Genomic DNA, 15193 nt, shown 5'->3' on the forward strand with positions numbered 1-15193 from the left:
GAGGACACTTTGGGAAGGGGGAGGTGAAGAGATGAAAATACGTGGCAGTGAGATAGCTCAGAGTTGGAATCCTTTTTTTGTTAAAAATTAAAAAAAAAGATTTTATTTATTCGACAGACAGATTACAAGTAGGCAGAGAGGCAGGGGGGCACAGAAGCAGGCTTCCTGCTGAGCAGAGGGCCCGATGTGGGACTCGATCCTAAGATCCTGGGATCATGACCTGAGCTGAAGGCAGCGGCTTAACCGACTGAGCCACCCAGGTGCCCCTCAGGGTCGGAATCTTAACTGTACCACAGCTTCCCTGCTCTACCTCACTGGCAGGAGCTGTTTTAATCCTCACTTCATAGAGGAGAAAAACTGATGCTCAGGAGGCTAGGGTCGCCAGACAAAATAAAGAATGCCCAGTTACACGGAATGTCAGATTTTAAATATAATTATGCAGTGTTTATCTGAAATTCCAGTATAACTGAGCGTCCCGTATTTTACCGGCTAAATCTGGGAATCCTACAAGCTTGAAACCCAGGGCAGCCTGACCCCAAGGCCCTGCTTAAATTTCCCACCCATCTCCCAGTTTCACAAATGGAGAAACTCGAGTCCGGACCGCTGGGTAGCCACCGCGCGCCAGTTCCCACACTCCCTAGGTCTTTCCTCTGCGCGCCGCCCACCCGACCCCCGAGAAATGTAGGAGGGCGGGAAAAGGGGGGGGGAGAAGCGCGCCCTCGGACTCCGCCCCCGGCCCCCCGGCCCCGCCCCTATCCGGAGGCCCCGCGGCCAGCCACGCACTTCCCTCCCCCTCAGCGGAGGCGGTGCTCATAGGTCCCGCCCCCGTCTCCCGGGACCCGCCCCCAGCGCTCCAGTCTCCTCCCGGTCCTCGCAGACCCCGCCCCCGCTGCCGGCGGCTCTCGGTCGGTTTCCATCCTCCAGAAGCCGCGGCCGCGGTGCCGCCTCCGCGCCAGGGCTCCGGCTTCCCGCCCGGACCGCCAGGTTTGCGGGCCATGGAGCTCCGAGCAGCGGATCGAGAGCAGCCGGAGCGCCCCAGCCCGTCTGCCTGGTTAGCGCCTGGCTGGGGGAGGGGGCGTTGGAATCTGGAAGAGGGGTGGAAATATCCCGCCCCAGGCCTCTCTGTCCATCCCTCTTGTAGTGAGGTAGGAGGGATGGGGCGGCAGTCGGGGCTCCTGGCTCCCGGTTCTAACTGACCCGGACTCGTCGAGTGACCTTGAGCCGAGGGCTCCCCCTCCCTGCCTCTCCTTCCCCATCTGCACAATGGGGATTGGGTTGGTGGGATGTTTCCCCGAAGGTCACTCACTCGAAACCAGCTCCTTTACGATGCGGACCGCGCTGTCCGGTGTTTGGGGGCTTTAAGGAGTTTGATTCCTGGAAGTCGTCTGCCTTGACCCTGGCCCGTCCCCTCCGCTGCCTTAGTTTCCCTGCGGCGTTTCCTCAGAGACCCAGGACCCAGCTCTGAGTTTCTGGATCTTGGCAGGTGCCTGGCCCCCATCCCTTCCCAGCGCGAGCCCTGGAGACGGCAGCCCCCCGACTGCTGAGCAGCGGCAGCAGCATGAAGGCCCCGGTAAGTGGTGTAAGGAGGAAGGCTCTTGGGGAACTTCCGGCACAGCAGCCTCCTAACCTCTCCCACCCCAGAACTGACTCACTTCTGACCCACTGCTCCTGAGCTGAGAAGGGCAGACGGGTCTCAAAGCCCTGCTGATCTGGCCTGGCAGGCCGTGAGGCTTCAGGCAAGTGGTGTTCCCTCTCTGGTTTCAGGGCCTTGCCGGTCTCCACCGTGACATGGAGATAATAGTACTCTCTCCTGTAAACGTTCTGGAGGGCAGCTTCCCAGGAGAGGCAGCGACCTGGGAGGGGGATAGCTGCTCTTGACTTTATTCAGGAACCCCTTGTTGAGGAAGAGGGCCCTGGATGTCGGGGGCAGTCCGCCACGACTGCCCGAATTCGGGTGTCTGGGTCCCTTGTGGGCAAGAGGACCAGGTGCCAGGCAGAGCCTGAGGCCTCAGGGGCTGAACCCCCTCCCCCACACAGCTGGGCACAGAGAGATTTATTTTTAGAAGCTGATGTGGCTTGTGGGTAGAAAAGGGTGGGCCTCTGGTAGGATATGGGGGGGGACCCTCGGGCTGCTTTCCCCCCTCTGGTTTTCAGAGCACCAACAGCTGCTGGGTGGATTCTGAGGGGGGGAGACCTGTGCCTTGGGCAGGCTGGGAGAATTTTAGAGCCCAGAGAGACACAGATGGTGATCAGGGTGGCCCAGCACATGAGGGCAGTCCCAGGTCGTGCCCTCTTTCCTGTGGCCCCTCCTTGAAGGCTGGGTCACTGAGTCTGCCTGCAGGGCCAACAGGCCCGGAGGGCTTCCGGTTCAGATGGCCTCTGGCACATGTTTTTTGGAGGTGGGAGCCTCCTCTGTGGCCCAGCTTTCAATTGTTGAAACCATTCTTTGAGTGACACTTCCCTCACTTCCTGGACCGCTGACCCAGACTGAGATCATCAGTTACGGGGCGGTCACTGAGCAGCTGGGGGAGGGGGCAGGGGGTGGGCTGGGTCCAAGGCAACCTGGGTCCTGGGTCCGAGGGAGGACGGCTGCCTTCTGAGGGGCCGCTCTCCTGTCTTGGGGACCGCTTTACGGTACACCGAGCGTGTTTACCGCAGTCTTTACCGGACATACCGCAAGTGTTGTGGGCCCAGAATTTCAGAAGCAGAAACAGGCCCAGAGGAGTGGAGAGTCGTACCCAAGGCTGCCCAGTGCACTGAGGCTTCCGGTTTTGAGCACGGGCTCTGCAGCCTGGATTTAACGCCCCGTCCTGTTGCTGTCTTGCTGTGCGGCCTTGAGTACCCCGGATTCCTTATCTAGAATATGGGGATAATGAGAGGTCTTGTCTCCACGGCCTGAGCCTGGCAGCCCAGAGGAAGCCCTGGTTAACGGAGACTGTGCGCTGTGCTAATGTTCTGGAAGCTACTGAGCTGGGGTTTGGACCCATGAGGCTGGGGTGCAGCCCCAGCCCAGCAGAGGCTTCTAGGAGCCCCAGGGACCCATGCCCACACCCCATGACCCCTGTCTCTCCCCCAGGGCCGGCTCCTGCTCGTCATTCTGTGCTCCTTGGGCTTCTCTGCTGCCTACGTCCTGCTATGCTGCTGGGCCTGCCTGCCCTTCTGCCTGGCCTCCTGCCTGGCCCCCCAGCCCTCCACCAACTCCAGGCCCACTGTGCCGGGGCCCCTACACTTCAGCGGATACAGCAGCGTGCCGGATGGGAAGGTGAGCTGGCCGGGCACCGTGAGGTGACAGGGCTGGCCCCGGTTGCCAGGGTGCTCCCAAGTGTCTGGGTACGAGAACCAGGCTCATGCCAGGCCAGCCCGGACCCCAGGCTTGGCTCCTGTGCTCACCAGCTGTGTGACATTGAGCAACCAGTTCTCCTCTGTGGGCCCCAAGGTCTAAGAGGAAATGGCTTTTTTGTTTTTGTTTTTGTTTTAAATTCAACATATATTATCTGGCTGCTCTCAGCTGGGTGATGGAGGTTTAAAAAAAAAAAAAAAATGCTGAGCCAGCCAGGGTGGCTGGCCATCGGGAGCTCTTCGTCTCGGTGGGGGAGACAGACGCTGTCCCATCATGGTGACTTGTGCGTTGTTTGTGTATCTTTAGAATTAACTGTGCGTACACACAATCTATTCATGTAGCGGGTATGTGTTTGGGTGTGCCCTGCCTTGTGCTGATGGCTGCTGCTGGGACCCAGACGGCAGAGAAAAGTCGTGTCAACCCCAGAGCTCTCCCAGTCATGGAGAGACAGGGACACTGGTTCTTGGGGTGATGACCTACCTTCCCATGCTTGCTCTGCCAGGAGTGGTTTGGAGTACTTTACCCCCTCGCCCTGATTTCAGTGGCCGCCCCCCCCTTCCCGTGGTAGCATTAGCAAAGGCATCCCACACTGATACCAACACAGAAAGCTCCCAGTTCTGAGTCTGATGGCTCTCTGAGAGCAAATCAGAGGGAGGCAGGTTCAGGGACCCTGGCTTGGAGAAGACATATTTGGGGTCTTAATTTCTCTGAGCCTTAGATGCCTCCTCATCAGTAAGAGGGGGTCTTATAGTTCTATCTCTGTAGAGTTGCTGTGCAGATTCAATAGTGGGGTCCATGGACTGTGTTTGCAACAGGTGCTGGGTAAATATTTGATCAAGAGACAAAACCTCAGGGGGTTTGGCCAGATGGGACCAGTGGTGGGGTGGGCCGGATGGGTGCTGTCCCATCTTCCACGGGGAGGTGGGGGCCGATGAGTATTTTAGACACTCCAGAGCTCATGGGGATGTGGGCTCAGAGTAGCCAGATTCTCTGGGTTTCTTTTATTTATTTACTTACTTATTTAAAGATTATAGAGAGAGCACACAAGCAGGGAGATGGGCAGAAAGAGAGGGAGAAGCAGACTCCCCGCTGGGCAGAGAGCTGGATATGGGACTTGATCCCAGAACGCTGGGATCATGACCTGAGGTGAAGACAGACACTTAACCCACTGAGCCATCCAGGTGTCCCTCCTCTGGGTTTCTTAAGAGAAGCCAGAAATCCGGGTTTGGGGTATCAAAAATGGACTGGTTGTAATTAAATATTTTAAAGATCTGGACTGATTGCAATTAAGTATTTTAAAGACCTTTTAAAGACTTTTAAGACCTTGTGGGACAAGCAGAATATTTCCTGGGGTTGGGGGTGACCTCAGATCTGAACAGAACCCCTGTTGTCAGGACAGGCTCAGACTGCGGGCAGAATAAAGAAGTCCTGTTCTGTATTTTGGGGGCTTGGAAAATGGACCTGTGGGTCCCTAAATCAACATTGTGTGAGATATAAAATGTCCCAGAGTGGGATACAGGTCACTGTACACCCCGGTACCCCCAGGAAGACACAAAGACATGGAGTAAGGAGCGAGTCCTTTTCTGGGAGTCCTGACCTCTGACCCCCAGGGAACATTTGCAGGCATATTGGCTCAACTTCTGCTTTTCAAGAGATAATGAGATAGTGTTTGAGAGACTGTGCTCTGGGTCTGTGCTGATCACTCTCCAGGCTTTTTTTTTTTTTTTTTTTTCCAAGATCTGAGCTAAGATCAAGAGTCAGAGCTTAACTGACTGAGCCGACCAGGCGCCCCTCTCCCAGCATTTTGAATGGCGTCCTCACAACCTGGCGAAGTAAATAATATTTTCACCCCCATTTGACAGATGATGAAATAGAGGCTCCAAGAGACAGAGGAAGTGGTCGAGCCAGGATTCAGCCTCAGAACCGGAATTTCTCAGTGTTGTTGTGGCCCTAAAGGCCACTTTTACTTATGAACCAGGCATAACGTGAGTGGGGCTCAGGTAGAGGAGGGAGAGGGCCAACCGTGACTGTGGGGTTCATGTTTACTTAACAAACGTGCGTATGACACCCAGGCTGTGCCAGGCATTGCTGTAAGTGCTTTATAAATATTTGCTCTTGTAACTGTAATAAGGACCCCATGATGGAGGGCCTGATAGGGCCTCAGCCGCCGGGAAAGGGAACATGAATGCGGCTAATGAAGAAGCTTGGGGCTCTGAACACAGAGTCTCAGCCCTGCCCCTCCATAGGACCGTAGGAAAGTCCCCCCGCCTCAGTCTCAAATTCCTCACCTGCAGAATGGGTCGATGCTGTACTCGGAGCTGATACAGGGGTCAGGCAAAGTCAGAGGCTGTCACTGGGTGGACGAGCAGGGCCGTGGACGCCATGTCCTCATGCCTTTCTCTTCCCCCTCTGCCTCCCCCCAACAGCCGCTGGTCCGAGACCCGTGCCGCAGCTGCGCCGTGGTGTCCAGCTCCGGCCAGATGCTGGGCTCGGGCCTGGGTGCCGAGATTGACAGCGCTGAGTGCGTCCTGCGCATGAACCAGGCGCCCACCGTGGGCTTTGAGGCGGACGTGGGCCGGCGCAGCACCCTGCGCGTGGTCTCGCACACGAGCGTGCCTCTGCTGCTGCGCAACTATTCACACTACTTCCAGCACGCTCGAGACACGCTCTACGTGGTGTGGGGACAGGGCAGGCACATGGACCGGGCGCTGGGCGGCCGCACCTACCGCACGCTGCTGCAGCTGACCGAGATGTACCCGGGCCTGCAGGTGTACACCTTCACCGAGCGCATGATGGCCTACTGCGACCAGGTCTTCCAGGACGAGACAGGCAAGAACCGGTGAGCCTGGGGCTGGCCCGGTGAGCCTGGCGCTGGCCCGCCGGAGGGGGCCCTCTCTGCCAGCGGGGGCGGGGCAGGGGGCATGACTTCTCTACTGGGTTCTTGTCCATGAGGGTCTGCTCCATCAGGCACTGGGGGAGGGCCAGCTGTGTTGGAGGCAGATGTGCTCCTGCCCCTGATGGGGGACAGAAGCAGGACTGTCATTCATTGAATTAGCACATAGATGAAAAGTCCCCAGGGGTGGTGAGGGCTGTTTGGCTTTGCAAGGACAAGATCGGGAGCATTGCCACGTGGGAGAATGTTGGGGAGCTCTTCCTTCTGGAGGGGATACTCCCTGAGATCTGGATTGGTCTCAAGTCCCTGCCAGATAAGAAAATAACAGTTAACAGTAGGAACAGCCCTCTGTGTGCACTAGGCCCTGAGTTAAGGACTCTGCATGGAAGACTTCATTTTATCCCACGCTCAGAAGAGCACGCTGATTCCCGCCTGCCTCCTCTGCACACTGGCTCCCCCCACCCCAACTCAGGAAATACGGCTGCCAGCCTCTGGTTTCCAAGCCAGAAGCTTGGGCTTTGCACCTGACTCCTTTCATCGCATCACCTGACACAGATCGTGGGCTCTTGACTCTTCTTTTGTGCCACAGGTGCCACCTGGACTTAAGTCACCCTTCCTCCCCCCGCCCCCCACCCTTGCAGCACCCTCTCGCTGCTGCCTCTCTGGCCTCCTGTTGTCTGAGCACCAACTGCCCTCAGTGAATTCATCGCATTGGTGGCCTGCCCTCAACCTGACAGCAGAATTACTTTCATGTCCTCCCCTCCCCTGGCCTTCAGGTCTCCTATGATCTGGCCCCTGCCTGTCTATGATCTCGTCATCTCCCCTCACTCAGCCTGCCCCAGCCATCTGGGCTTCCTCAGAAGGAGGCCTTGCACGTGCTGTTCCCTCTGTCTAGAATGTTCTTCCTCCATATCTCCCTATGACTGACTCTGTGGTATTCAGATCTGATGGGATGTCACCTCCTCAGAGAAGCCCTCCTTGACCACCCGGCCTGAAGGCGTACCTCCCTGCCCAACATTCTTTGTCCCCTTCCTTTGTCTCCTTGTCTTCTTCACAGTTCCGCCCCCTCCCCTGTGAATGTTACACTGGCTATGGCAGGTTCCTGGTCAGCACAGGGCCTGGGAGGTATGGAGTTTGAGTGAGTGAGCCACCCCATAAGCCCTCTGTAGGGGTGGAGGTGAGCGGCCCTCGGCTAGGAGAGCAATAGTGCTGGTGTATTGAGAGGGTGGAGGGCTGGGCTGCCCACACAGCCCCTTGCTTCCAGGTGGGTGTGGGGGAATGTGGGGGGTGCTGGGCGGACAGTGTTCCCTCCCCATCTTTATCTATAATTCTCCCCATTTCACAGATGGGTCAGTAAGCCCCAGAGAGTTTTGGGGGCAAACCTGATACTGTAGAGCAGATTCAGGGTTTGAATTGGAGACCACCTGACTCCAGACAACCATCTTTTTTTGAGAGAGAGAGATAGGGAGAGAGCATGGACAGCGGGAGAGGCAGAGGGAGAGGGGGAAAGCAGACTCCCCGCTGATCCGGGAGCCCGGTGCGGGGCTCGATCACAGGACCTGGAGCTCAGGACCCGAGCCGAAGGCAGACGCTCAACCATCTGAGCCACCCAGGCACCTCTCCAGACAACTGTCTTGCCCACTTTCAGCCAATGTGCTCTATGGCCTCCCACCATCTCCCTAGGCTTGGTCCCTTAGATGCACAGAGGTTGTGACCAGGGTCCCCCCACCATCATCTGGGGCTTTGCTCCAGTCCTGTGGGGGTGGTGAGGGGCTGAACGGGCCTGGGTTGCATCCAACTCCACCTGTTGCCTGCTGCTCCTCTCGGGCTGGCTCTGTCCCCTCCCCAGCCTCCCCCGGGTCCCCTCTGTGGGGATCAAGGTGGGGGCCCTTGGCTGGGAGGGTAGCGAGCGCTGTGTCCTGAGAGAGCTGAGGTGGGGTCTGTCCCACAGCCCCTTGCTCCAGCTTGAGTCAAGGAAGCGGCCGGGCTGACTGTTCTCCTTCCTCCCAGGAGGCAGTCGGGCTCCTTTCTCAGCACCGGCTGGTTCACCATGATCCTCGCCCTGGAGCTGTGTGAGGAGATCGTGGTCTATGGAATGGTCAGCGACAGCTACTGCAGGTCAGGCTGCCCAGGTCCTGGGCGGGAGGAAAGCCCGGGACGGGGAGGACCATGGACACCCTACCCCCACCATCCTGGCTCAGCCTGGCAGACCTAGGAACTGGGGGGCGCAGGGTGTGGGGGCTCCCCAGTGGGCAGCTGAGACTCAGACCTGCACCCTTGGGCCCGGTGCCTGGTGGGAAGGAGCCCAGCTTCATGACCGGTCTCTGTGACTTTGGGCCAGACACGCCACCCCCCAGGGCCTCCATTACCTCATGTGTAAAAGAAAATAATCACACCTTCCCCAGAAGGTGGAAGCAAGATTTAGAGAGAGAGCAGTCTACCGAAGTGCTTAGAACGCCATCGTCGGGCGCCGGCTGATACGCACGTCCGGGACAGGTCACATCTGACCTGTCACCATCAGTATGGTGATGCTCCCGCATTACCGTGAGTGACACGTGTGGAGTGTGCCAATGGGGTCCCCGATCGTTATCTTCCGTTCTCTTTGGAGCGTGCTTGATGAGCCCGTGGGTGAGATGACGGGAGCCCGTGTGCCCTCTGCCATGGGCCCTCCAGTTTGCAGTCTTGATTTTTTTTTTTTTAGAGATTTTATTTATTTATTTGACACACAGAGGGAGATCACAAGTAGGCAGAGAGGCAGGCAGAGAGAGAGGGGGGAAGCAGGCTCCCCGCTGAGCAGAGAGCCCGATGCAGGGCTTGATCCCAGGACCCTAAGACCATGACCTGAGCCGAAGGCAGAGGCTTAACCCTCTGAGCCACCCAGGTGCCCCATACAGTCTTGATCTTTTTGGACCTGTGGTCTCGCGTGCCCATGTCCATTTTATAGATGCATTATTTATGCTCGGAGTGTCCGCTTCTGGCCCAGCGTCAGCCAGCTTGCCAGAGGCAGATCCGGGATCGAACTCTGGCCTTTGGGATCTGTGGGCTGCCCCGCTCCCCGCGGGCGTGGGGCTCAGTGGGAGTACCCAGTGAGGCGTGGCCGTGGTAGGCAGCAGCAGATGGTCGGAGGCAGGTGAGTTCCATACCCCACGCCTGTCCCTCTTCTCCGCCCGCAGGGAGGAGAGTCACCCCTCGGTGCCTTACCACTACTTTGAGAAGGGCCGGCTGGACGAGTGTCAGATGTACCTGGCACACGAACGGGCGCCCCGCAGCGCCCACCGCTTCATCACCGAGAAGGCTGTGTTCTCCCGCTGGGCCAAGAAGAGGCCCATCGTGTTCGCCCACCCATCGTGGAGGACCCAGTAACCTGTCACCTGGCCGGCCGCCACGCCTTCACCGGGCCTTTGTTCCACACGCCACCAAAAACATTTAATTTATGGATCCTGTCTCATGCCTTGTGGACGAAAGGTCCCTTCTTGCCCTACCCTGGGGACACTTGGGGCCCTTTTGAGGGCTGCGGACTTGATGGGGAAGAAGAGGAGGACTCTGGCAAACTTTGCGCCCTCCTCCACACCCCACTCCCTGAGTCATCCAAATCTTCATTTTGGGTTCAACCCTTCTCTGGGTCTGTCCAGTGGCCTTTGCCCCAGGGCCGATGGCCCCCGCCACTCACCAGCATTGTGATCTTGGATGCTGCAACAGCTCTGTCTCTCTTCACTGTCCCCCTCCACTTGCCTTCGGTGCCACACTTCCCAGGCTGGTTGTCCTGGTCAGGGCAACCCAGAGCTTGGGGTTCATTGGGCAAAGGGGCCTTTGAACTGTGACTGCCGGGGCCACCTCTGGAGTGTACGGGTAAACATATGTTTTCTGGAAGCCTGTCTGAAGTGTGGTCATGTGTCTGGGGTGGGGATTAGGGCTCCTCTCCCTGCCACCATCCCATAACCTGTTGACTCAAGGGCAGGATGAGTCCTCGGGCTCCTTCCCAGGCCCACAGCTGGCTGGGCTTCTGGCTGTTTCATCTGCCCCCGTGTTTCTTCCCCAGGAGCCTACCTGCTTCCCCACCAGGCCAGGAGCTCTGGCCGCCTGGCTGTACTGGGCTCAGGGAATGCCCCAACTTAGAGGCTTCCAGGGGACCCCTTGTCCTGCATCAGTGGGAGGACAGCCTAGGGCCTGGGAGGAAATGACTCAGGGTGGGATGGAAATTGCTCCACCCAGTGTCATCTCCCTGGTCTGTGGGTTAAATTCCAAGGATCTTACCAGCAAAATTCCCTATTAACTCTGAAGTTGATCACACAGCAGGAAAGGGAGGCGGAGGGCAGGCCCCGGGCTCTCCCTCTCTGTTTTAGTTTTGTCTTCTAGAAGGTGGGAGAAGCAGACCCACCAGTAAATCTTTAGCAAATGCCAGGGAGCAAGAGTCTGCCGCCACTCTGGGAGGAGGAGGGTCGTGTTAGCCCATTTTACAGAGAAGGAGAAGCCACTGGCTGAGCCAGGATACAACTAGCCAGGCCTAGTGCCTGGGCCTTGCACTAAGGGGCTGGGAAGAGACCCCAGAGGTCTTCACTATCCCTCCCTCCCTCCCTCCTTCCTTCATCCGAGACCAGGAGACTAAAGGAGAAGTAGGACCCCAGGACCTTGGGCTCTCAGCTGGAATGGAGTCCTGGGGTTCTAGCTCCCTGCCCCAGGGTTTGGGGCCTGCTTTATGGGCCTATAACCTGGACAGCCGTTCAGAGTCCTGTGCTTAGCATAATGCTCTGCTGTTGTCAACTTGAAATTCTTACTATGTTTTTAAAGAAGAGGCTGCAGATTTTCACTTTGCACCGGACCCCCGCAAATCACGGGGCCAGTCGTGCCAGGGAGTCTGGGTGACCCAGCACGCTTCCCCTCCTGCCCCCAGCCTTCTCTAGAGAGGCTGGAGACCTGGCACCTGGCCCACAGCCCTGCCTTTTGTGCCCTGCCTCCCCCCTTCTCAGGGCCAGGCCGGCCCAGAAGCCTCTGCAGGCGCGGGAGGAGGGAAGAGAGCCCTGAGCTGGAAGTAGGGAGGAGCAGGCTGCGGGCCACACCCCAGCTGCGGGCCTGGCAGGAGCCTGTGTCTGGGCGCAGGTACTGGGCAGAGGTAAGGGTGGGATGTAACCTGGCAGGCAGAGGAATGGGAGGGGAGATCCTAGGCTCAGAGGGATGGCTCTGGAACAGAGACCTGGCCTCCCTTGGGCTCCTGCTGTGGAATGCTGACAAATTAGTGCCTTTCTCCAGGCCTCAGCTTCCTCCTCTGTAAAAGGTATTCAAGCAGTCCCTGCTGGGGTGCCTGGCGGGCTCAGTTGGTAGAGCGTGCGGCTCTTGATCTCAGGGTCATGAGTTCAAACCCCATGTAGGCATGGGAACTTCTTAAAAAAAAATAAAAAAAAAAAAAAAACAGGGAAAAAAAGTAGTCCCTCCCCATGGGATTGTATGAATTCAGAGAGATGGCCCCAGGGCTGGCACTTGATAGGTGGGACCCATCATTTTCAAAGGGATCTCCCTGGCTGGGCAGGGACAGAGGCCTACAAGACCTCTCAGCCCCATCAGCTGCCTCCCTGCCCACGGCCTCATCCTCCATCTCCAAGGACCGGAGATGGTTCTGACGGGATTTGAACTCAACCCCCTCCCAAGAGGTTGCGGCCTCCTCCTGCTCCGTCCTCCCAGGAGATGCTGGCTCAGCCCCCGGGTCCGGTGCACAGAGGAACCTCTGTCCTGGTCCTGCCCCCGGGTGGAATTTTTTTTGCTGGGTTGGTCTAAATAATGTGTCTTTCTGGGGTGGTGACTTGGCAGGAATACTCTATCGGCTACTTTCTCCGGGCCAAGGAGGGTGACCCCTGGCTGCTCCGGTGACTGGTTCCGGGCCTGCTGAAGGCTCTCTGAGGCAGCCCCTTCTCGGCCACTGGAGTTCCAGCAGCTTCCAAGAGGTGAGCTGGGGGCAGGAGCTTCCTCCCACCTCCGAGGGGTGTGGTGGGGCTGGGGCACCGTGGTGCACGGCCCCTCTTTGGGGCCCTGTTTTCCTGTCTACAGCCCTGCCCCTTTGTCCCCTCAGCAGGCCTGCTGGGGACTCATCTCCTTTATCCCGAGGTCAGAGGGGAAGCTAGGTGAGTCTCACAGCCTGGAAGTGTCGTCAGAGGTCTGTTCGCAGAAGGAACTTGGGGCCAGGCCAGGAACTCACACTCAAACCTCATCTAGGCAGATGAAGAGAAGATGACAGTTTCTTCTGGACACAGGTAGACTCCTGTGCCCAGGTCACCGGGCCCACGTGACCACTCCAGCCTGCCATTTAGAACCAGCTGCTTCCTGGTTCCAGACCCGCTGCCCAGGTCTCGGGAACACGGGCTTATGGAGAGCTCCTGTGTGCAGGTCCACACCCGCTGGGGACTCTCACTGGCCTCTCTTCCGGAAGCCCTTCCCTTGGGCTCCTTCTCTGTCTGGAGGGAAAGAGGCTCCGGCTTTCAGGCTTGGCTCCCACACTGGCTCTGCCCAGGGAGTAGTGGGGAGATGGGGGCAGGTGTGGAGCCCTCTACGGACCTTGGTTTTAGTCCGTGTAAATTGGGAGCTTCGGTGGTGGGTGAGGAGGTCCTGGCGGGCTCTTCCTAGGGCAAAGATGGCTAAGGGTTAAGAAGGGAGGGTGGTCACACTCAGGACGCCCACTCTGGGACAGGAAGGCCTGACACAGAGGCCACCTCTGCCTGACCGTGGACGGGCAGTCCTGTGGGGAGGACCTGCTCCGGGCAAGGTTCGGGGTAGCTCCAGCACTGGCCAGCCATCCATGAAAGTCCTGCTGTGGGCGTGAGGCAGGCCTGGGACTTCGGAGCAGAATGGCTCGTGGTTATTCAGTAGGCAAGCGTGGGGGAATCCCAGCCTGGGCAATTGCCCACACCCCGAGCCTCACTTTCTCCCTCGGGAGTGTAGCGCCCGTCTCATAGGTTATTTTAATTCGGGGAGGTCTGTCTGCAAAGTGCTTAGCACAGGAGAAAGCAGCCGACAGGCCAGAGCTGTTCTTCTTACGCTGGTGATTACTGACACGGTTGATCTTGTTCTTGGGGCCCAGGGAAGGGAAGCTGACCCCGAAGCGGAGCCTCCTGGAGTCAGTCTGGGCCTAGAGACATGGCAGGCCTGAGGGGGGAGCTCCAGGTCCGGATTTGGCCCAGGAGCTGGGTTGTTGCACTCTTGATTTCTGGAGTCCAGTGTCATCCGCCTGGGGCAGGAAGCAGAGCTGGGGACAGGACGCCCCCGCCCCTGGGACAGCCTCCAACCTGCGGGGTGACTTCGGGCAAGGGGCTACTCTTCTCTGAACCCCCAATATCAGGCTTCCCACTGGACAGCCCTGTTCCCTACCCTGTGGTTTTCTGTCCCGGGGCTGGCAGGGTGAGGTTTGGTGGCTGGAGTGGAGTGGGGCTCAGGAAGCACATAGAGGTAGACAGCGGGGGGGGGGGGGGGGGGGGGGGGGCAAGAGGCTTTGAGTCCACCTTTGGCTCTCCCCACGGAGCCCCCCTGCCCAGTGGGGGTGTCTCCACAGCCTAGAAGACGGACCTTGGGTCCTCCCTCCACCCCACTTTTGTTTGAATGGAACACAAAGTAGTATTAACTTAACAAATGACTCCATCGTGAACAGCCTGCAAGTTAACAAAGCAAAAAGTGAGGGTAACACCTACCCCTCCTGCCTCGTATCTATTCTCCGGGGAACTCCTGCCAGTAGTCCAGCATGGAATCTTCCGGGCCTTTTGTGCGCATTTACAATTCTACAAGCATAGATAGTTGCATTTTTTTAAAAGAAATTGTGTTATAGATGCAGTTTATTTTTTTATAAGTTAAAGACTCAGTTTTTAAGTATAAAAAATTGTGTAACCACTATCTTAAAATTTCTGTAAAATACAGTTAAGCACCCACCCCCAAAACACAAAAAATCAAAAGCAGCCCATAATTTTATCACTCCAGAAATGACCACTTTAAAAAAAAAAAGATTTTATTTACTTATTTGTCAGAATGAGAGAGAGACAGCACAAGCAGGGAGGGTGAGAAGCAGGCTCCCGGATGAGGGACTTCATCCCAGGACTGTGGGATCATGACCCGAGCTGAAGGCAGACACTTAACCGACTGAGCCACCCAGGCATCCCCGGAAATAATCACTCTTAACACTTTAATCACTGATAGGCAGAAGGTATCTCCATATTTTCGTTTGATTTATCTCCTCCTTCTCTTTTATTTTTTGAATACTGTGATACATACAAATGATGTCATCCATCATACTCGTAAGTTATAAAACATAATACTATAATGACCCTTTTAAACCCATGTCCCACGGAAAGACCAAAGAGCTACTACAACTGCATGGCTCTGTGTTTCCTCCTCTCCCCTCCCCTGAGTCCCTGCCCCCCCCCCCCCCCCCCCCCGCGGAGACAGCTATGTTCTTGACTTTTGCTGGTTTAGAACTTTAATCATTTGAATAGGCAAAAAGCTAAACCCGTCCCTGGTTGTGAGGGGGCCATCTATATGCACAAACAACATAGCATGCAGTTTTGTCTTCTGGGACTGGTCTTTTTCACCACTCATGTTTCTAAAATCCATGTCATTGTTTCCTCATTCATTTTTTCCTGCTGTGTATATATCCCACCTGGGCATCCAGACTAGGAAACAAATCCATTCTCCTGTTGACGGATATATGGGCTGTTATATCTAGCTCTGCTACTCCCAACTTTGTTGTGCACGTGGCAAGAATTTCTCCAGGATACATATCCAGGAGCGGAAAGCATATTTTTACAATTTCCTTTTCCAGAATGATTAACTTCTTTCACTTGCTTTCTTCGCTTGAACAGCCTGTAAATATCCTGGACATTTCTTCCTGGCAGTGCATAGCGCTTCTGCATCCTTCATTCTAGCTGGGCTGTGCCTTTGTGTGTTTGACCAAGTCCCCGTCAGGGCTACTATCACATAAAACGATGTCA

At 56.8% G+C, this 15193-nt stretch overlaps 1 protein-coding gene across 2 annotated transcripts; it reads left to right on the top strand.

The window, feature by feature from the left end:
• Positions 1–1006: 1006 nt before the first annotated feature.
• Positions 1007–10103, top strand: ST6GALNAC4 (ST6 N-acetylgalactosaminide alpha-2,6-sialyltransferase 4). 2 transcript variants are annotated; one of them, XM_046023553.1, is made up of 6 exons: positions 1007–1051; positions 1484–1570; positions 3077–3262; positions 5767–6179; positions 8244–8351; positions 9407–10103. In XM_046023553.1, the coding sequence occupies exons 2-6, from the start codon at positions 1559–1561 to the stop codon at positions 9594–9596; spliced, it is 909 nt and encodes a 302-aa protein (XP_045879509.1). In that variant the 5' UTR covers positions 1007–1051; positions 1484–1558; the 3' UTR covers positions 9597–10103. The 2 variants fall into 2 exon arrangements, with proteins under 2 accessions (XP_045879509.1, XP_045879510.1); XM_046023554.1 differs by lacking the exons at positions 1007–1051; positions 1484–1570 and adding an exon at positions 5203–5325 and having other exon boundaries at positions 3152–3262.
• The last annotated feature ends 5090 nt before the right edge of the window (positions 10104–15193 follow it).

The sequence above is a fragment of the Meles meles genome, chromosome 11 (genome assembly GCF_922984935.1).
Source record: "Meles meles chromosome 11, mMelMel3.1 paternal haplotype, whole genome shotgun sequence".
Taxonomy (NCBI): domain Eukaryota; kingdom Metazoa; phylum Chordata; class Mammalia; order Carnivora; family Mustelidae; genus Meles; species Meles meles.

Bases quoted from the DNA above. Each gene is read 5' to 3' on its own strand.
- ST6GALNAC4 (XM_046023553.1), top strand. The intron at 3,263-5,766 runs GTGAGCTGGCCG...TCCCCCCAACAG, and splicing joins GCAGCGTGCCGGATGGGAAG to CCGCTGGTCCGAGACCCGTG. The intron at 6,180-8,243 runs GTGAGCCTGGGG...CCTTCCTCCCAG, and splicing joins GACGAGACAGGCAAGAACCG to GAGGCAGTCGGGCTCCTTTC.